At 40.5% G+C, this 22830-nt stretch overlaps 1 protein-coding gene across 1 annotated transcript in view; it reads right to left on the bottom strand.

The window, feature by feature from the left end:
* Nucleotides 1–11271: 11271 nt before the first annotated feature.
* Nucleotides 11272–22830, bottom strand: part of OTULINL (OTU deubiquitinase with linear linkage specificity like) — a 29032-nt gene continuing 17473 nt past the window's right edge. Inside the window, exons 2-8 of the mRNA XM_054487323.1 lie at nucleotides 20903–21062; nucleotides 20784–20815; nucleotides 20586–20677; nucleotides 19696–19845; nucleotides 14609–14737; nucleotides 13049–13318; nucleotides 11272–12231 (exon numbers count right to left, since the gene is read on the bottom strand). Of these exons, the coding sequence (XP_054343298.1) occupies nucleotides 12058–12231; nucleotides 13049–13318; nucleotides 14609–14737; nucleotides 19696–19845; nucleotides 20586–20677; nucleotides 20784–20815; nucleotides 20903–21062 (1007 nt within the window). The 3' untranslated portion in view covers nucleotides 11272–12057. The remainder of the gene's footprint in view (nucleotides 12232–13048; nucleotides 13319–14608; nucleotides 14738–19695; nucleotides 19846–20585; nucleotides 20678–20783; nucleotides 20816–20902; nucleotides 21063–22830) is intronic.

Below are 22830 nucleotides of genomic sequence, written 5' to 3'. Positions count from 1 at the left end.
GTTCATCATAGTTTTTATCAAATTTGAATTTTTTTCAGCTGTTATTTCTTCAGTGTTTTTGTGTTTTGTTTTTGTTTTTGAGACAGGGTCTCGCCCTGTCATGTAGACAATCACGGCTCACTGCAGCCTCGAACTCCAGGGCTCAAGTATTCCTCCTGCCTCAGCCTCCCGAGTAGGTGGGACTACAGGCGTGTGCCATCATGCTCAGCTATTTTTTTTTTTTTTTTCTTTCAGTAGAGATGAGGTCCCGGTATGTTATCCAGGCTAGTCTCAAACTCCTGAGCTCAAGGTATACTCCCACCTCAGCCTCCCAAAGTATTGGGATTACAGGCGTGAGCCATGGCACCCGGCCTCCTTCCTGCCCCCGACCCCCTGGCCAAACACTTTACTGGGACTGCAATTACACGAATAACTACCCCCAAGTCACTGAGGCCCCATTGTTTTCCATTGCTTTTCTGTTTCAGTTTGAATAGTTTCTACTGCTACAACTTGAAGTTCATTGATCTTTTCTTTTTCCATATAGAAGATGCAGTTAATCCCATCCAATGTATTTTTCATTTCAGATATTGTATTTTTCACCTCTAGAATTTCCATTTGGTTTTTAAATATCTTAACTATCTCTCCTGATTATATTTTAACGATATTTAAACACATCGAGCATATATGTAATAGCCATTTCAAAGTCCTTGCCTACTAATTCCATTGTCTGCCATTGTTGGGTCTTTTTCTATTGACTTTTTTTTTTTTTTTTTTTACTCTTAGTTATGGGTCACATTTTCCTGCTTCTTGGCATGTCTAGTAATTTTTTATTGGCTGGTGAACACTGAGTTAAGTATCTGAACTTTGCCATGTTCCCTTAAAGAATGACTTTGTTAGAAGACAGTTAGGTTACCGGAAAATCAGATTTGTTTGATCCTTTCATGGCTTCTTTTTAAACGTGTTTAGGGTAGGTTTGACGTAGCCTCTATTCTGGGATAGCTTAGCTCTACTACTAAGGCATGACCCTTTTGGGTCTCTTGAAAAGTCGCTTTGGAAGCCAATTCTCTTGAAAGGATAATACGGAAGTTCCCTGGCTCGATCTTGACAAAATACTCATAAAATTCTATCTCCACTAAAATAAAGCTCAAAACCAAAGAGTTGTTGTAAAGGACTGTGGAATATGAGATTGGCTGCAGTTACATAGATGTGCAGACCATCAGCCTACACAGAGGAACTGTGGGAAACAACGAACACTTTGTTAGAATTTTTAAGAGGTTGTCCCTCATCATTGTGTGTCTTTGCTTACATTCTGGGACTTTATAAACCTCTTTAAGTGCATTATGTGGAGAGGTCCCTTTCCAGTTCATATTTGAACAAAAGTGTGATGAGATGAATGCTGAGAAATGTTTAGGATGCTCCTGTAAAGTAGCTATCAGAGGGTCACTCATTAATCACAAAGTTTGTAATGTAGTATGATACTTAATTCTGTCTATATACAAATATTTAACAGCCTTTTAGTCTGCCACATAGATGATGGTGATCTTCTTGACAATGATACCAAAGATCAGATTAACTATGTATCTCCGTAGGACCATCAGCCTACACAGAGGAACTGTGGGAAACAACAAACACTTTGTTAGAATTTTTAAGAGGTTGTCCCTCATCATTATGTGTCTTTGCTTACATTTTGGGACTTTATAAACCTCTTTAAGTGCATTATGTGGAGAGGTCCCTTTCCAGTTCATATTTGAAAATGCCTACTTTGTTTCATCCATCTGAAAATGTCTGGTTACAATTTTTCATTATTGCCCCTTGTTTAACACAATAACTGACTTTCAAAGTCCCATTATCTACAGATGGTTTAGGAGTAAGGTAAGGAAATGGCTTTGGAACCATTTGAAATTACTTCACCATATTTATTTACTTCCTTTTTCCTGAGCTAGAGTAACTACGGGTACAGCACCAACAGTATCTGTCCTATAAGGTACTTGCTCCTTCCCACAGTTATTTAATGTGGAGACTGAGGTTATTAGAATGAAACTGCAAGTCCATCTGCTTTTGATACTGTCTTTCCATAGCATTGTTCAACACAACTACTTGTTCCACTAGGTGTTGCTGATCATTAGCTTGTAAGAAATATTTTGTCTTTTCTGTATTTATTTTTAAAACAAAGCAAAACAAAAAAAACTAGAACTCTCCCCTTGGCTTGGTTTAGTTCCATTGTCAACCTTTGGAATGTAGATAAATTTAATGTCTCCAACACACATTGATCCAGAAATATATTTTGTGGCATTATCCATTTACAATACCAAACTACCTTTTCTGATATTCACTATGAAGCCCTACAAAGATTTCTTGTTTTTATTTACTTCAATGTCTAGAAAGCCACAAATGCAACTCTGACTAATAAGAACAGTCACCAGGTTTACCTTTTTAAGGGTCTGGGCACTCTGTTCTGTTCCCTGGCCCCAGGATGTACCTTAACAAATATAATATCCTGTAGAAGTCATAATAGGCATGGGGGGGGAAATATTTCATTACAGTAAACATAAAACTACCCGTGATAGAGCTGCTGGGAATTCTGTGCATGTAGCTTCAGACCATGAGATTTGACCTTCGTGTTTATGCTTAAGAGCAGAGGAGCTAATTTCTCACTGCCGGTAAGAATTTACTACTCATGGCACAAAGAGAACAACAAATTAAGGAAGTCATCATGGAACTCAAAGGAAGCTAACAATGACAGATCCAGCGTCTGCACCATTAAGTTCAGGTACTGGAGCCAGAATGCTTTGCAAACAGAGCTAACCAGCTGCTGCTAAAAGTGGGGCTGAAAACGTACCTAGTTTCACGTTTAGAGGACAAAAGGAACTGTAAACCATTTCCATCAAAATACTGGAGTAATGCTCACAGAGCTTTTTTCTGAATTTTAAAAACAGCACGAGTATGTTTTCAGCTATTTAAACAAACCAAAAACAACAAACCTGCCCATGAAGGGAATTATTCTGGGCATCTGTAACTTTTTGTTCTATCTTCTACTACTTCATATGAGCAACCTTGCATGACTGCTACCCTAAGATTTGTGTCACCAAGCAGTTGCCTTTGTTCCTCTCAAATGAACTGATTTTTTATGAGTGAGGATTCTAGTTGGATAACTGCCAATTTTAGTTATGCACTGATCTGAACAGGCTTCATCTGCATCACGAAAGGGGAAAGGTGAGAAGCGTAACATTAGATATGGTTTCAGATGTGGTCCCGCTTGGGCATTTTCCAGAAACTGTGGTTCTGCTCTGGAGGCTCCCTTTCCCCACACTGTGACTACAGATGATTGTCTAGAGATGGGCAGGTAGCTCAAGGGCCATAGTGCCATAGAATCTTAGCCAAACAGATTTTGCTTCTCAGGAATCTGAACTAGTGAACTAAGGTACAGTTCTGTTCAGTAGTAGGAGCAACTTCACATTCCAGGGATGAGAAGTGGGGACAGAGGTAACGAAAGACAAAGAAAAAGTGAGGAGGAAGGAGAGAGAAATGTACAGCATAAGGCATAGCACTCTTGAGATGTGAGACCTCATGGACCAGCAGAAATGCAGCTGGTAACCTTAATTCTCGACTTTACAGGTTTCAGGCAACTTCCAGTGAGGACTGGCTATACTTCCTGCCCTGGCGGTGTGTGGGATTCTCGCTATTCAACTCACTTAAGAGGTTTTCTACCCTCACAACCTAAAGTGCTTGAACAGAACCCAAAGAATATTAGAAGTTATTTCTTGCTTTTTTTTTTTTTTTAGATGGAGTCTCACTCTGTTGCCCACGCTGGAGTGCAGTGGCGCAATCTCAGCTCACTGCAACCTCTGCCTCCTGGGTTCAAGCAATTCTCTTGCCTCAGCCTCCTGAGTAGCTGGGACTACAGGAATGCACTAGCTAAGTTTCTTGCATTTCTAACAAGATAGACTTAGGCTTAGGCAATATTTCCTACTAATTATATTGTGTGTGTGTGTGTGTGTGTGTGTGTGTATGTGTGTGTGTGTGTGTGTGTATATATATATATATATATATATATATATATATATACCTACTTTTTTTTTTTTTTTTTTTGAGGTGGAGTTTCGTTCCTGTAACCCAGGCTGGAGTGCAGTGGCGCAATCTTGGCTCACTGCAACCTCCGCCTCCCAGGATCAAGTGATTCTCCTGCCTCAGCCTTCCAAGTAGCTGGGATTACAGGCACTCACCACACACCATGCCTGGCTAATTTTTGTATTTTTAGTAAAGACATAGTTTCACCATGTTGGCCAGGCTTGTCTCGATCTCCTGACCTCAGGTGATCCAGCCACCTCAGCCTCCCAAAGTGTTGGGATCACAGGCGTAAGCCACCATGTCTGGACTAATTATATTAATAAAACAAACTTAAGCTCATAAACTTGTCATTCACAATAAAAATACACACAGAATTGGAATTTATGAATTTGCTCAAAGCTCTTCTTAGTGCAGACATTTAACCTGGGCCTCCTCTTCAGCCACACCATACTTGAGGCCTGCAAATGCCAAGCAAGCTGTTCGTCTTTTAGAGAGTGTCAAAACTGTTAGGAAACCAACAACCTGGATGTGTCCAGGTTAATACAGAGTTTGGTGGAGAAGAGACCATCCAATGCCTCCTGCTGTTTAAGAACTCCCTCCAATGCCACTTGGCATCAAAAGGGACTTTCCTCTGTGTTAGTGGTAAGCCTCTAGGGCCCTCAATTTTTTTTGGTTTAAGTTGTGCATGTTGGCCACGTGCCTGTGTTTCCAATTTGATAATTATTTGAATGGACTTGAGTGTTCCTGCCATGGCTCTGCTGATCCAGGCCACCCATGCCTCTGCTCTTGCTTCCTATTTGCCACAGCAGCTCAACTGTACATTGTACCTCCAACCTGGAACCTGCATGGAGGCTCGGTGAGGCCTCTTCCATAGGCAGTGGAACACGGTGTGTGTATTCCCAGGATATCTTTTTTTTTTTTTTTTTTCCAATTGAGATGGAGTCTCACTCTTTTGGCAGGCTGGAGTGCAGTGGCGCAATCTCACCTCACTGCAACCTCCACCTCCAGGGGGTCAAGCAATTCTCCTGCCTCAGCCTCCTGAGTAGCTGTGATTACAAGCATCTGCCACCATGTCCGGCTAATTTTTTGTATTTTTAGTAGAGATGAGGTTTCACCATGTTGGCCAGGCTGGTTTCAAACACCTCACCTCAAGTGATCCGCCTGCCTCGGCCTCCCAAAGTGCTGGAATTACAAGTGTGAGCCACTGCACCCAGGCCCCACAACATCTGAAGGTTCTCCATTCTTAGGATCTGTGATCCCACTAAATAACATTCCTTCACAGGCATATCAGTCCAACAACCTGTTTCTAGGTGAACTTGATGGCCCTGGTTAATTTTAACCTCACTAGGGATACATTGTTAGCAAAACTTGGTTTGACTCGTGTCCATTCTATAGGCCACCCTGACTTGATGAATATGTCAGCATATGCTTCTGTCCCCTGACTACATCTAAAAACTTGCTCTCTTCAATTCCTGGATCAATAAAAAGAAATTTCCGGGGAACATAATCACAGTTAGATTCTTTGCCTCTTTGAGAAATAACAGCTGAGCTTGGCTCTCATCATCAACTTGCAATTTGGAATTCCTCTGACATTTATATGAGCAATGTTCTGGTCATAATGATATGATACCCACATCCGTTCCCACAAGGAACTCGAAATCCAGTAAAGAAATAAAATGTGATGCTTTTTCTGAAGCACAAAGAAATGTGAACTCAGGCAGGTTCTTGCCGATTTTTTCTGAGGGACTGGAGAAATCCATGAATGTCTTCTCAAAACAGTATCCTCTTCCTGCAATGTGCATCTCGGCAGTGGGACTATCTGGCTGATCCAGGGACCTCCTGCCAATACAGCCCTTTATGCAAATCAGGAAAAGGCATCCCCACTGGCGCAGGGCTTGGCCAGTAGGCTGAGCCTTATTGGTAGAAAAAGACAATCCTTCCCTTGGGGCAGTTGATACCTCAAGCCCTCCATGGCTTGGAGAGAAGATCTCAGCTTCATTCACCTCCTCAGTCAAGGACCACTAAGCAAGATGCGTGTGCAGAAGCCCACATGGTGGCCCTAGTTGGAACAGTAATAGCGAAAACCCAAAATCACTGCCCTCCTGCTCTAGGCAAAATCTCAGCCACCAAATAACAGAATCTGTTGAATCTTGCCTGAAACTCGTATTTTAGTGCTACTAAAGTGTGGAAGTCTTTATTACCACACTGCAAGATTAAGTACAGAAATTGAAAGTGTTTAGAAACTTTTGTAACAATCTAATCTTGGTGCTGTATTTTTATTGTATTTATAAAACTACCAATCTGCAAAGGATTAGAATTTTTAAAACTCATCCTTTACCATGGATAGTTTAAAAAGCAGTTTTACAATGATGTTTCAAAAGGAAAAAGCTACTTTATTACCTGCTTTAAAAAGAGATCTGTGGTGTGTCCTTCTGTATAGTACAAAGAAGAGCATGTCGTTTCAATTTGCTTGTAAAGACATACAGGAGGAATGGTCCCAAATGCAACTACTAATCTAACTGGTCTCACAAGCAGATTGGAGCACTTCATTGTTACCCTGTGAAATACACACCAAACGGAAAAATTTTACTTACTTAACCATTTGCTGATAGATGAGTTAACCATAGATCAAATATACTCTGGGGCTGAGTCTTCCTTTTAATGTTTATCTATGGCTAAAGGTAGCTTTTCATAACAGATGTAAATATTTGTTCTACTTACCCACAATGATACCAAGATGTTACAACAAACACCATTTTCACCAGGCGTCCCCTCATCTCTGCCCCTTTTTATTTAAGGGAGTCACAGATGTGCCTACTAGGAATCACATTACACTGAAACTTCCACCACACCCAAGCAGCTTTTCTGGTCCTCTCCTTCGTCATCAGTCTGTACCAGCTGCTTCTCCTCACCTTGCCCTGGGGTTCTTTCCATGAATCTCTTAGTCCAGCAGAAAAGCCGGCACCCAAAGAAGTCCAGGTACATGCTGGGAGGCGGACGAAGCCATGACCTGGCATGGACTTGAAGCAGTTCCCAAGTTGTTTCCCAGAGTCTGTCTTTGGGGATGGCAGCGATGACCACAAATGGGGCCAGGAGTGTCTCAGCCATTTGTGTTTGGCCCAGTAAGTTTGCTGACAAATGATAAGGCACAATGGGATAAAGTCACAAACCATCCTTAAAGCATTCCAGTGTCACTGATTGGTGCCTCATGCACCTTTTCAAACTTGTGAACAAGCAAAACAAAATCATGATTGCTGACACCTTCATGTTTCTGTTTTAAATTTATACTCGTGTGGAAATGGGTTTTACAACCCATCTAGACTACGATGAAAATACTTAAAACATGTACTTCTTTATTCAAGGATATTCCCTTGACTAAACTTCCCAAGAATCATTACAAATAAGTGAGTGACTCTCACTGGTCTGGTGGCAGCAAAATGACTTAACAATCTAAGACCTGATGGTACTGACTATAAGGACCAATACGTCAATTATATACAGAAATTTGATTTTTTTAAACAGAAGGAGACACCAGCTAGGATTATAACTTTAGCATTCTACAGCAGTCTGCTCACACAGCCCTCCTCCATGCTGGCTCTTGGGCCACACTGTTCTCACATGGAGCTTGAGTCTCCTCCAACACATTCCATGAGCTTCAAGTGCAGAGACATGGTGTACACTTCGGGCTGTTCTACAGAGCACTCCAGACCATAGGTGGCTGAATAAGTGAGTGAGTGTTTTTCTGTCCACTTATAAACCATGTTGATATTAAGCATAAATATAATCCAAATGAGCTTTCATTTTCTTGGCCTAAAGGAATATGATGGGATTAAAACAAAAGTGAATTAAGCGAAGATCCACTATTCTGAACAAATAACATAGAAGTGATTGAACAATTTGGACCCACTAAATTTTGTGTCTAGCTGTAAAATGGACATTGTGATAAAAATAGGATTTGAAGGAAAATGAATAGCTAATTTGTCAATTAAATAATTAAAACTTTTAAACAGTGAATGGCTATAGAGAAAAGTATACCCATATATAGTCAATAAGTTAATTAAATAATGTTCAACTATGACAAGCAACCCTATAGACAGTTAAAGTTTCAGATCCATGAAAAGACATATTATATATTTTTTTTTCTTTGTTTTACACATTAACTGGTCTTATTAAGCAGTGTGAAAAAACATTCTTGCAAACAGAATCATACAGCTTTAGAAATCTGCTATTTAAGAAAAAATTATTGCTAATTCTGGAATTAGTCATCCCTTTATTCATGCTTGTATATATTTTCACATATTGGGTTAGTTATCAGTTTAAAACAGTTACGTACTTTGATGTGGAATTCCAACATTTCCAGAGCATTCAAAAAAGTCAGCTTGGACAGAATTAAAATTGTCTTTCTTTGGTCTCACTAAAATAGGAGAAACTCATCTGATTGAGAACAACAAATATTTTCATCCAATACCCATTTGCAGCAAAGTCCTGGGAAAATTAATGTTAATGCCCCCTGATCCGGGCTGCTCTTCTCTCTTGGAGGTTGAGCCCATCCTCCACCAGCTTAGTCTGGAGGTCTCCAGTCCCCTAGAGAGGGCCCTGGGGACTTTCACCTGACTCTCCCTTGGGTGGAAATGACTTTGGTTCAAGACCATGAAGACATTCAAGAAATTCAAGTCACCAGGGTGGCTCTGAATTAATAGTTTCTTGGGGACTTTTCAATGATAATATTCTAAATTGAGCCCAGAACCACCCATAGTTATCGTTTTACTTTGGAGATAAAACACGATTTTCCTGATCCATTTAACTCCTTCTTAGGTTGTACTAACTAACCTAACTCTCTCCTCCTAACTCCCTCTTAGGTTGTACTTCTCCACTGAGGATCTTTTAAGCCCAGAGGAAATACTCAGATTAGAAGAGGTATGATGAAAAGATAGCATGAAAAGGAAAAGGAATCCAGATACCAGGTAGGGAATTAAAGTTGCCTGCTTTGAAAAGAAGTCAGTCTTGGAGATTTTAAAAAGTTCTGAGGGTGGATGGTGGTGAGGGTTGCAAAACAATGTGAATATGCTTAATGTCACTGTCACTTAAAAATTGTTAAGGCCGGGCGCAGTGGCTCACGCCTGTAATCCCAGCACTTTGGGACGCCGAGGCGGGCGGATCGCCCAAGGTCAGGAGTTCAGATCAGCCTGCCTAAATGGTGAAACCCCATTTCTACTAAAAACACAAAAAATTAATCGAGCGTAGTGGCAGGCACCTGTAATCCCAGCTACTCGGGAGGCTGAGGCAGGAGAATCGCTTGAACCTGGGAGGTGGAGGTTGCAGTGAGCCGAGATTGTGCCACTGCACTCCAGCCTGAGCAAAAAGAGTGAAATTCCGTCTAAAAAAAAAAAAAATTGTTAAAATATAAACTATATGTTATGTATATTTTACCACAGTAAAAGTCAGCCTTGTACTAATATTCATACAACCCCTTAGTATGGACACGTAAGGCCAAAATTTAAGAGAGAAACTTATCCTAAAATCAAAAAATGACAAGGGCATTATGTTTCCATTTTTGCTACAGTTCTCCCATCATTTAAAACATATACGGTTAGAAAGACATTTAAATGTTGGCATCACACAGGAAGCTCACCTCAAATTTATTGTTGACATTTAAAAGTGGTGCTAATTTATATGCAGCTCCTTCTGGCTACTTAATTTGTTATATCCATTATACAAATGAATAAAAATAAACAAAACAAAACAACACCTCATACCTCCTCCCTAAAAACCTGTTTTGACATCTTCCCAAAATATAGCAACTATCTAAATGTCCTCTTACTTTTTACTTTCACTGGATTGAAATCTTTTTCACAACTTGGTTCTCTAAAGAATTCTTGCCCCCTGCCCACAACACAACATGATGGGTTGACTGAGGTCACAGAGCTACAGGCTGCCAATCCTGGTGAAAAAATTTTTCCTTTCAGTTCTGGATTGATGTGGAAATAATTACATTGGTAAGGAGATACAAGGTGAGTGGTAATACACAAATGCCAGGTACGCTTCTGGACAGCTCAAGTGCAGCCAGAACTTCGGAGCAACAATTCTATAAGTATCAGCCACAGCAGCCCATGGCAGGCTGTCACCAGAAAGGGTAGCGTTCACGCTTTCTTGGTTACAGTAACACATCAGGGGGATATCGTCTAACACTGTCAGTTAAATGACAGGGGTTATGCAAAACCATAGATGTTTCCAAACAGGCAGGGACTGTAGAGGTCAATGAAGAACTCTTGTTTGTGTGGCTGAGCTCATTAATCTTCAACCAGAAAACAAAATGACAGTGGGAACAAGCTACCATCAGACATGGTTCATGTAGTACACACGACTGATCATCCCCATTGCAAAAGAATATGAATGTTAATTTCAGACATGACAGCATTTGACACACTCCCTTTTAATTTATTGCAGAAATAATATGAACATCTGGGAAAATGTTAGTGCTAAGTATCTCGTGAAGTAAGTCATTCTTAGAAAGGGATTTGTGACTTTGAAGTAATATATAATTAGCAAGATTTTAGAAATTATTCTTATGTACTGAAACTCAAAACAGACTAGCAAAGTACCTCCAAAATAAAAATGATCAAATTAAACTAGAAAAGTATTTCCAAAATAAAGACGACCAAAAACTAGCCTGAGAATACTAGTTTTCTGTTGCTATAACACATTACCACAAACTTAGTGGCTTAAACACAAATCTATTATCTTACAGTTCTACAGATTAGAGGTCCAACACAGGCTTCACTGGGCTAAAATCGAGGTGTTGGCAGGGCTGTGTTCCTTCTGGAGGCTATGGGGAAGTTTCTGTTTCCTTTCCAGTCTCAATTCTACAGGCTGCCTGCACTCCCTGGCTTATGGCCCCTTCCTCTATCTTCAAAGCCAGCAATGGTGCATCTCTCTCTAACTGTTCTTCCATATTTCACATTCCCCTCTGACTCTGACACTCTTCCAATTCCCTCTTCCACTTTTGAGAACCATTCTGATTACACTGCGTCCACCTGGAGAATCCAGAAAAATCTCCCTATTTCAGCATCAGTGGATTAGCATCTCAGTTCCACCTGTAACCTTAATTCTCCTTTCCCATTTAACCCATTTAGCCCTTTACAGGCTCTGAGGATTCAGACACAGACATCTTCGGGGAGCATGGGGCATTATTCTGCCTACCATAATGAGATTCCACACATTAAATACACATTAAATGTACCACAGTTTAATATTTTTGTGATAGTTCAATAACTGTCATTTGCTTTAATCTACAGAATTTTAAAAAATCTAAATAAAACTATTAAGCTGGCCAGATAAAATAGTAACAAAAAAATGTAAAGAGATATAAAACAAACTGTACAGTATTACAAAGTAGTGGTTCTCTGTATGTCTATGTGTATATATGTATATATAAAACTATGCACAGATACATGTGTGTATATAAACATACATATGTATATATACACACATATACTTAATTTTAAAGTTAATCAAATGGTTATCAAAAATTAATATACAACAAAGATTCCTGGGAAGGTAATGCTTATATAAAATAAGGCCATGTTTCTAAAAATCCCCCAAATCAGTCCAAGATAAGATTTTTAATGAAGAACATAAAGGTTAAAGAAATTCCTTCTCTCCAGGTTAGCCGTTTTTCCCTACTTGTTTTCTTCTTGCTTTTTCCTGTTGTTGTCCATATTAAACTTCTTTGTGCTCTTAAAGGCCCGCCATCATGTGAAGTGGCCACGCCCCTTATGGACAAAGTCAAGCCACCAACACCCAAATATATCAGTGCAGCTGCTTCAGAGGAAATCACTGAAAAATAAAGAAAAACCATCCACGCATGGCTGCATCCAGTGTACCTGTAATCCTGGAGAAAAGGTCCTAATTCCTTCCATGCTGAAATGCTAGCTTTGGTTTCAGAGAGATACTTTATTGCAACTGTGACCACTGTCACTGGTGAGCACTGCTGTTCGGCCCCCAGCAGACTTAAAAGACTGGAATGTGGTAGTGGCGGTCGTTCTCGGTCAGCAGGGAGATCTCCGGCCAGTCCCTGAGAGGCTCCTCTGGGTAGCAGACTTCAAAGTCTCTGGAGTTAAACTTGAACAGTCTGAAGACTTTTATCTTTACTTCAAGGGAGTATCCAAGTATAAACATATCAATCTGTGGATGAGATGAAAGACAGGTCACAGATACACACTTGCAAATTCCTGCCTCCCACCACGGTGGGGGGAAATGTTCCTCTGCAGTTTATGAAATAATCTGCTTGTTGACAGACCCACCCATACACCACTCAGTGGGCACAGAGTTCAGAACAAATGCTCATTGTGTGGAAGGAAGGGGACGAGCATAGGAACAACTCTGTAGACTAGCATGTAAAAATCACAGGAAAAAGCTACTTGAAAAAAAATTAGTGAAAAAATAAAAGAACACTCACAATAAAAACTACATTATTTTCCAATCAGTTTTATATCATTCAATCAGTTTTATATCATTTTATATCCATTTGTTTAAAAATGTCAGCGAATTTTGTTCGCCCTCTAGGAAAGCAGAACAAAAAAGAAACTTTTCTAGAGGGATAAAAGCATTTTCTGGCTTTAGAAAGTTTCAATTAATTTCTATTTATCTGCAATAGGTAACCAAATGCTTTCCCAAAATTATCTCATTTTCCAACTGGACTTTTTCCTGGTGAACGTCTATGTGAAAGAACCTGTTGGCATCTGGTAAGCAGCGTGAGAGGTCAGAAAGGCCCCCAGAATTGGTGCTCTCTGGCTAGAGGTCTGAGGAGACACAAAGCAGCCAGCACAGAATAATGAATGTATTAGTCTTCTTTTCCTCATTTGAGGGGCGATAATAACAATCAACCACCTCTGTGCAGTTGCTTATATCACCACTGAAAAGTCAACCCCAGACACCTCTGTGTTCAAATAGTGCCACAGCATCCTTAATCAAATACAAGCAGTTCTTCCTCCCCGGTTACCTGCTCTAGTCCACACGTGTCGCCTACAGAATTCAGGTGATTCATCATGAAGCTCAAAGGATCAGAGGATGTCTCCCTAGAAAACAGGAGTCTAAAAAGACTGGGAATGACCTTTTTAGTCTTCATTTGTTCATAAACTTCAGTGACTTGATACAGCATGATGAACTTTAAAGCTTCATAAAGTTTATATTCCAGAATGGCATCTGAAAAAAGGGTGTTGCACATACTTCCTCTCTTGTGATAATCTCTAATTCCATTAAATTCAGTCCACTAAAAACATAGATGTAAAAGTGAAATTCAGGATAAAGGTGAAGACATATACCATTCCATAACTTTTAATGTATTTATAAAATAAACCAAAGATTAATAGAAAAAAGTGGAACTTTAACTCTTCACTTTATATCTTTTGGCACTGTTTGATTTTTTTTAACCATAAAAGTATACTGCAATAGACTGAACATGTCTCCCCCAACTTCCTATGTTGAAACCCTAATCCCAAGGTGATGGTATTAGAGGGTGTATCCTTTGGGAAGTGATTAGGTCCTGACGGTGGAGCCCTCATGAATGGACCTGGTACTCTTATAAGAGGAGGCCAAAGAGCTAGCTAGTTCTCCTTTAACTATGTGAAGACACACCAAGAACACAGCTGTCTATAAAACAGGAAGAGGGCTCTCACCAAAAACCCCACTGTGCTGGCACCCTGATCTCTGAATTCCAATCTCCAGAACTGTGAAAAATCAATGTTTATGGGTTAAGCCACCCAATTCATGGTATTTTGTTATAGAAGCCTAAGCTGACCATAAAACGTTTACAATAAGAAATTAGTTTAGATAAAATATTTTTTTCAAAAAGTATCACCTACTAGGTAAAATACGAAGCAAGTCAGTTTTCCAAAACTGCTTAGGACGGATGGGTCATACAAAGGATATTCCAGAGAACAGTGCTAGCGTGCTTTAACATTCACTGTGTATTCTGCACAGTTTAAAGCACTCTGTGTATTATGTCACTGACTCCTCACAATAATGGTACAGGATATACACTATTGATGTTTCTCTTTAATACATAAGAAAACTACGGACCAGAAAAGTTATTTCCTAAGGTAATCCAGCTAGTGGTAGGCTCAGGATTCATTTCGATCATCCAAAATCTGTGTCATTATTGAAAGACAGGAAGAAGTCTTAGTCAAATTATTACATCTGTGCCATTACCAAGTTATGAATGGGGTGCATTCCAGAAGAGCATTTCTGAGCACCTTGCCTGGAACTTGCACCACATTTTTCTGGGGTAACAAAGGTACATGATTGGTAAGGTTTGCAGGCTGGCCCATAGAAGCCCCCGACCCTATAGGGCCTAATTATCATGTAGAACAAGGTTGCTCTCATTCACTTCTTGAAGGAGAAGGAAGAATAAGGAGGGAAATCATCAGTTACTAGAAGCATTTCTGCTTGCACTTCTTACTTTCCTAACATGAAGCAATGTCCCTGACATCAGAGAAAACTGGCTCTATGTGGGATATGTGCTTTTATTCCTAGTCTTTTTATTTCCCCCGCAAACACTCACCTGTGTTTTCAATAATTCCACACATTTCCGTAATTTTCCAAACACATTTGAACCTGTATACTTCTCAGGACCAAAACTGTATTGCTGAATCCAATTACAACCTTGTGAAAACAGCAGTTTTTCAGGAAGCTTGAAAAGGAAGCAGATGCCAACTATGATTAGCATATGAACGTTTATTACACATAATTTGTTGTATAGCACAGCACACAACCTTCTCTCTCTTTTTTTTTTTTTTCGAGATGGAATCTCACTCTGTTGCCCAGGCTGGAGTGCAGTGGCGCGATCTTGGCTCACTGCAACCTCCACCTCCCAGGTTCAAGCGATTCTGCTGCCTCAGCCTCCTGAGTAGCTAGGACTACAGGCATGAGCCACCATGCCCAGCTAATTTTTTGTATTTTTAGTAGAGACGGGGTTGCACCATGTTGGTCAGGCTGGTCTCGAACTCTTGACCTCAAGCAATCTGCCTGCCTTGGCCTCCCAAAGTGCTGGGATTACAGGTGTGAGCCACAGCACCCAGCCCAACCTTACCTCATTTAGCAATCTTTATTTTAAAAGACTATAGCAACAGTAAGTATACTGCCTTCTTTTAGATTTGTGCCTTAGGTTATTTTTACATCATATTCTTACAGTTTCACAAATGATGAAAACATAGAATTGTGTCCATAGAAACAATCTTTTTTGTTAAAATAGTTACCAAATTTACTATATGTAGCCCTTTAGAAATTATTTTTAACCAAATGATGTTAGGGCAGTATATTACATCAGGAAACAGGTGGATTTTAGAATGATGCACTCTGTGGTTCGAACCTGGCTGTCACTCACCAGCTGAGAGATTACTTAACCGGCATGGATTATTTAACTTCTTAGCCTCATCCTCCATTGTAACATACCAATAATACTGTGCATTTTATAGGACTCTTGTTAGGATTAAATAAGATTATGATGTATGTAAGAATCTAATCCATCATAGGTATCCAATACATTTTCCCACCCTACTCAGTTTGTTGAGCCTGGGAATCTCCGTTGTGGTTGTTTTGTTTTGTTTTCTTTTTTAAAGACAAGGTCTCACTTAATATGGTTTGACTGTGTCCCCACCCAAATCTCATCTTGAATTCCCATGTGTTGTGGGAGGGACCTGGTGGGAGGTAATTGAATCGTGGGGGCAAGTCTTTTTCCTGTGCTGGTCTCATGATAGTCAATAAGTCTCACAAGATCTGATGGTTTTAAAAAGAGGAGTTCCCATGCACAGGCTCTCTCTTTTTGCCTGCCACCATCCACATAAAATGTGACTTGCTCCTCTGACTTCCGCCATGATTGTGAGGCTTCCCCAGCCACATGGAGCTGTCCCTAAGTCCAGTTAAACCTCTTTCTTTTGTAAATTGCTCAGTCTCAGGTATGTCTTTATCAGCAGCGTGAAAACAGACTAATACAGTAAACTGGTACCAGGACTGGGGTGCTGCTGAAAAGATACCCGAAAACATGAAAGCAACTTTGGAATTGGGTAACAAGCAGAGGTTGGAAAAATTTGGAGTGCTCAGAAGAGGACAGGAAAACGTGGAAAAATTTGGAACTCCCTAGAGACTTGTTGAATGGCTTTGACCAAAATGCTGATAATGATATGGATAATGAAATCCAGGCTGAGGTAGTCTCAGGTGGAGATGAGGAACTTGGAAACTGGAGGAAAGATGACTCTTGTTATGTTTTAGCAAAGAGACTGGTGGCATTTTGCCCCTGCCCTAGAGATTTACGGAACTCTGAACTTGAGAGAGATGATTTAGAGTATCTGGTGAAAGAAATTTCTAAGCAGCAAAGCATTCAGAAGTGACTTGGATGCTGTTAAAGGCATTCAGGTTTGAAAGAGAAACAGAGCATAAAAGTTTGGCAAATTTGCAGCCTGACAATGTGATAGGAAAGAAAATCTCATTTTCTTGAGGAGAAATACAAGCTGGCTGCAGATATTTGCCTAACTAATGAGAAGCCAAATGTTAATCACCAAGACAATGAGGAAAATGTCTCCAGGACATGTCAGAAACCTTTACGGCAGCACCCCCACCCCCACCCCCACCCATTACAGGCCCAGACACCTAGGAGCAAAAAATAGTTCCATGGGCCAGGCCCAGGGTCCCTCTGCTGTGTACAGTCTGGGGACTTGGTGCTCTGCATCCCAGCCACTCCAGCCATGACTAAAAGGGACCAAGCAAGGTATAGCTAGGGCCATGCCTTCAGAGGGTGCAAGCCCCAAGCCTTGACAGCTTCCACGTGGTGTTGGGCCTGTGGGTACACAGAAGTCAAGAACTGAGGGTTGGGAACCTCCACCCAGGTTTCAGAGGATGTACAGAAATGCCTTGATGTCCAGGCAGAAGTTTGCTGCAGGGGCAGGGCACTCATGGAGAACCTCTGCTAGGGCAGCATGAAAGGGAAATGTGGGGCGGGAGCCCCCACACTGAGACCCCATCCCCACTGGGGTGCTGCCTAGTAGAGCTGTGAGAAGAGGGCCACTGTCCCCCAGACCCCAGAATGGTAGATCCACCAACACCTTGCACCATGCACCTGGGAAAGCCACAGGCACTTGACACTAGCCCGTGAAAGCAGCCAGGAGGGAGGCTGTACCCTGCAAAGCCACAGGGGCGGAGCTGCCCAAGACCATGGGAACCCACCTCTTGCATCAGTGTGACCTGGATATGAGACAGAATCAAAGGAGATCATTTTGGAGCTTTAAGATTTGACTGCCCTGCTGGATTTTGCACTTGCATGGCCTGTAGTCCCTTTGTTTAGGCCAATTTCTCCCATTTGGAATGGCTGTATTTACCCAGTATCCCTACTGTATCTAGGTAGTAACTAAACTGCTTTTGATTACAGGCTCATAGGTAGAAGGGACTTGCCTTGTTTTGGATGAGACTTTGTACTGTGAACTTTTGAGTTAATGCTGAAATGAGTTAAGACTTTGGGGGACTGCTGGGAAGGCATGATTGGTTTTGAAATGTGAAGATGTGAGATTTGGGAGGGGCCAGGGGTGGAATAATATGGTTTGGCTGTGTCCCCACCCAAATGTCATCTTGATTATCTTTATCAGCAGCATGAAAACAGACTAATACACACTCTATCACCCAGGCTGGAGTACAGTGGTGCAATCATAGCTCATGTAACCTCAAACTCCTAGGGTCAAGCAATCCTCCCATCATAGTGTCCCAAGTAACTATGACCACAGGCATGACCACCATGTCTGGCTAGATTTTTTTTTTTTTTTTTTTGGCGAAATGGAGTCTTGCTCTGTTGCCCAGGCTGGTCTTAAACTACTGGCCTCCAGAGATACTCCCAACTTGGCCTCCCAAAGTGCTGGGATTACAGGCATAAGCCATAGCACCTGGCCTCTGTTGTATTTTTATATCTTTGTCCTCAGCAATTAGCAACCGGGCTAGCACATTACATATATTTGACAAGCATTTGCTAGATGAAATGGAACTAATAGAAACAAGTTTAAATAAAAGTTATTAAGAAAATTGAATACACACACACATAGACACACACATACTTTATAGTTCTTTGCACCTCTATCCTTAAATGTAGTTCCTATATTAGACATACTGCATTTAAAATAAAAACTCAGGTTACTTACCAAGAATGTACTGCCTTACATTCTTAAGAAAATCAGAAGCCACAGACTGGAGAAAATATCTGTAAATCATATATCTGACAAAGCACTGTATTCAGAATAAAGAACTCTCAAGACTCAATAATAAAAAAAAATAAAAAATAAGCAAAAGATTTGAATAGCCATTTCTCCAAGAAGATAACAGGGATGACAAATAAGCACATGAAAAATCCTCAACATGATTACTCATTGGGGAATGTACACTAAAAGCACAATGATACCAATTCACACCTATTAGAATGGCTAAAAACAAAAACCTGACAATATCAAGTGCTGGTGAGAATGTGGAACAACTGAAACATTGCTTATACATTGTTGGTGGGAATACAAAATGGCTGGGCCACTTTGGAAAGCAGTTTGGCAGTTTCTTATGAAGTTAAACATGCACCTAGCATACAAGTAGGCAGTCTCACTCCTAGCTACTTACCCCCTCAATATGAAACCTACTGTTCATACAAAATCCTGTATGAGACTATTTATAACTGCTTTATTTATAGTTGCCCCAAACTAAAAACAATCCAGATGTCCTTCAACTGGTGAATGGATAAACAAACTGCAGCACATTCATGTAAAGGAATACCACTCAACAATAAAAAAGGATGAAATACAAATTCACAGACACATTCATGGATGAATTGGAAATGCATTATGCTAAGTGAAAGAAACCAGATTCAAAAAGCTACATACTGAATGATTCCATTTATATGACATTCTGGAAAAAGCAAAACTATAGGGACAGAAAATAGATCAGTGGTTTCCAGGGGCTGGGGTAGGAGGAGGATGGACTACCAAAGTATACAAGAGAATCTTTGGGGTGGTCACAAACTATGCACTTATTAAAACTCACATTAACTATAGAGTAAAAAAGTGAATTTTGCTTGATCACCTTACTTATAAAAGAACAGATGCCCGCAAGAAAAGATGGTGGCATTAAAAACAAACACAGATAATGACTATCTTCTGAGATGGTTTATTTGCAACTGACATGAGAGACAGAAGACTAGATTAAATGGCCTCTTAAAATTCCTCTGGCCAGACACAATAGGTCACACCTATAATCCCAGCACTCTAGGAGGAGGAAGTGGATAGATCGCTTGAGCCCAGAAGTTCAAGACCAGCCTGGGCAACATGGAAAACCCTGTCTCTACAAAAAAAATACAGAAATTACATGGGCATGGTGGCATGCACCTGTGGTCCCAGCTACTCAGGAGGCTGAGATAGGAGAATCACTTGAGCCCAGAAGGTCAAGGCTGCATTGAGCCATGATCACCCCACTGCACTCAATCCTGGGTGACAGTGAGATCTTGTCTCAAAAAAAAAAAAAAAATCCCTTCAATCTCATGGTCATCTGAGTACAAAGCCCCCAAAGACTAGGAGCCTGAGTTGCAGTTATTGTCAACATGACATTTCCCACGTTTCCAGCGGGAAGACATACCTTAACAATGTCCTTTTCTTTCATCCATGATGGAAAAGAGATGCCCTGGCTGAATATCTGAAATAACACTGATCTGAGAGCATCATAGTTATCTCTCCTTACTTGTCGAACACATTTAATATGATGCCGCCAAAATAGCTCCTCATAAGCCTAATAAAATAAAAAGAGAAAGTTGTTTATTAATTCCATTGGACAAGAAAATAAAGTGAATTCACTGTATTATCAGTGAGGTGTTCCTCCCAACTAAAGTGGACAACAGAAACAAGGATAAATTACGAATATGACCGCATGTAATTTTAAAGTGACTCTCATTTGTACAGGTGTATTTTAGATGATAAATCCTGGAAGCAGAGCCAGGGAAGGTCACCTTGGGCAGATAAGGGATGCGACCTAATCACAGTGAAAAACTCTGTATACTTTTAGGACCATGCTAAGTACTTTATATGTACTCCCTCCACCCTTTTTTGCTTTTGCTAGTGGCAAGATTGGGCAGCACTGCTGGGGATATTTACCAAGATTGGTCCAATGAAAATTCTAAAAATCCTCAAAATATTTTACATCAGGGTGCCTGATCTTTTCAAAGACAGTCTCCACTGCACATGCGGATGTTTAATAGGCCTGGCCAGGAGGTTGCTGAAAAGGCACAATGCCTGAGTTTCCTGGAATTACAGACCTCATCGACCTGAGCCCTTGGGGGCACGAGCTCCAGGTAAAAGCCCAAAGCCAAGGACTAGCAGCCATTTGGCTTTTGAGTTAGAGCCACAATTGTTACTTGATTCACATTTTGGTACTGATGGATCTCTGGATTTAGTAAAGCAGAAGGGAATGTTTGTTTCCTGATTCTGACAGACAAATTCTATTTCTCCCATACCCTCTAAAAACAGACACACCTTCCTCATCAGCTTGTTACGGGGTGTCTCTCCTTTCCATTCTCTTGCACAATAACTGAGTAAATCAACCTCTGCCTCCACACTGAGGTTCCCTGGACCAAATAAAAAATAAAAAGCTGTTAATTTTCCCTTTCTTCTCCCTTCTTGAACCCTCTCTGCACCTTAAAAATAAAGAAATAAATGAATGAAAATATTTACTTTTGAATTTTCTCTGCAGATATCCAATCCACCTGAAAGATAAAGGGAACAATAATATCAGAATTCTGCTTTGAATAGTAAGGATATATTTGAAATTTAAGGATGATACCGTGACCTACCATTTCAGCTTGTGCCCTGAATATAAATGTAGCCTCCGGAAGTAGCAGACGGCAGTCACCAGAAGTGAAACTGCCAACATCACAAAGCCTTTTGCCATTCTCCAGACAGTGTCTAAGGCTTGGCTTGTAGCTAGCATCCAGGAGTGAACTTGGTCACTTCCTATGAAAATTACAAAAAAAAAAAAAAAAAAAAAAAGCACATCACAATTACACAAGTTTGCTTTAAGAGAAAAAAAATGCAGAGAGAGATTGCATAATTTTACCTGCAAAGTATCTATCACTGATCTACATAAATATTTTTAAAGTATTTAAAAATTCAATCCAAAAATTAAAGAAATTTTTAATTTCTTTATGGTTCTCCCATAATCAGCATCATATATAAGAACATCTTTGTTCCACAAAATTAAGAAGAATAAACATAAACAGTATGGGCTTCAGAATCTCTCAGACTTGAACTCAAGACCTGCCTCTACTACTTGATGTGTGACTATGGCAACCTAACTCCTCTTCTGAATTTTCTTGACTGTACAATGAGTGTGAAAACACTGACTCAGCTAGGGAAAGGTGGAACAAAATTTTTAAGCACTAGCACAATGCCTGCCACACACTTGGTTCTTGCTGGATATCTGAATTGGAGCCCATGCACAATTACAGGGATTCGATCTAGACCCAAGTACACTGCAGGCAGTCAAACCAGGTGACGTCTAGCGATGCCTCCAGAGACGCCTCTGTATTCGTCCATTCTCATGCTGCTAATAAAGACATACCCGAGACTGGGTAATTTGTAAAGGAAAGAGGTTTAATTGACTCACAGTTCAGCATGGCTGAGGATGTCTCAGGAAACTTACAATCATGGCGGAAGGGGAAGCAAACACATCCTTCTTCATATGGCAGCAGGTAGGAGAAGTGCCAAGCAAAAAGAGGGGAAAGCCCCTTATAAAACCCATCAGATCTCGTGAGAACTCACTATCATGAGAACAACATGAGGGTAACCAGTCGCGTGATTCAATTACCTCCTACTGGGTCCCTCCCATGACACTTGGGGATTATGGGAACTATAATTCAAGATGAGATTTGTGTAGGGACAGAGCCAAACCATATCAGTCTCCAATATCCACTTCTGCCTATTTATATATTTTTGAAACACTACAGGCCATAACATATGGCATCACTTTAGCAGCACAGAGCAAGTAACTCAGACAGCAGGCACATAGATATCATTTCCAGAAAGTAGACCACTTAAAAGGAGTCATGAGATCTATTTAGTGATGCTGCATATGATATACACTGTGATTCCTGATTTGACAAGAGAGAAAACTAACAGGCCTAGAGAGTTCAAACAGTGCACTTGTAATATTTTGCTATGTTCAGGAGGTTCCTTATTATATTACGTTTGAGCACATAAAATGCTGAAGTACAAATGAGAAAGAGGACTTTGAATAATGACCAAACCTCTGGGGTTCATTGCAAAATAATTTCCTCCACAGTACATAATTTAGTAAAATTCCAGTGAAACTATAGTAAAAGACTCATCAATGTAGAATCTAAAATTTTGACATTTTTTATCATCTGGATATTTGATGTGATATTTACACTTATAAAGAAATAATTTGCCAGCAAATAAAGAAAAAAACACTAGCAATTTTTTTTTTTTTTTGAGATGAAATCTCATTCTTGTTGCCCAGGCTGGAGTAGCAATGGCGCGATCTTGGCTCACCATAACCTCCACCTCCCGGGTTCAAGTGCTTCTCCTGTCTCAGCCTCCCCAGTTGCTGGGATTACAGGCATGCACCACCATGTCCAACTAATTTTTTTATTTTTAGTAGTGACAGGGTCTCTCCATGCTGGTCAGGCTGGTCTCGAGCTCCCAACCGCAGGCAATCCAACCACCTCAGCCTCCCAAAGTGCTGGGATTACAGGCGTGAGCC

This window comes from Pongo pygmaeus, chromosome 4, assembly GCF_028885625.2.
Source record: "Pongo pygmaeus isolate AG05252 chromosome 4, NHGRI_mPonPyg2-v2.0_pri, whole genome shotgun sequence".
NCBI classification, from domain to species: Eukaryota; Metazoa; Chordata; class Mammalia; order Primates; family Hominidae; genus Pongo; species Pongo pygmaeus.
Note: the sequence above shows the minus strand (reverse complement) of the source record. Positions and strands in the feature narration are given on the sequence as shown.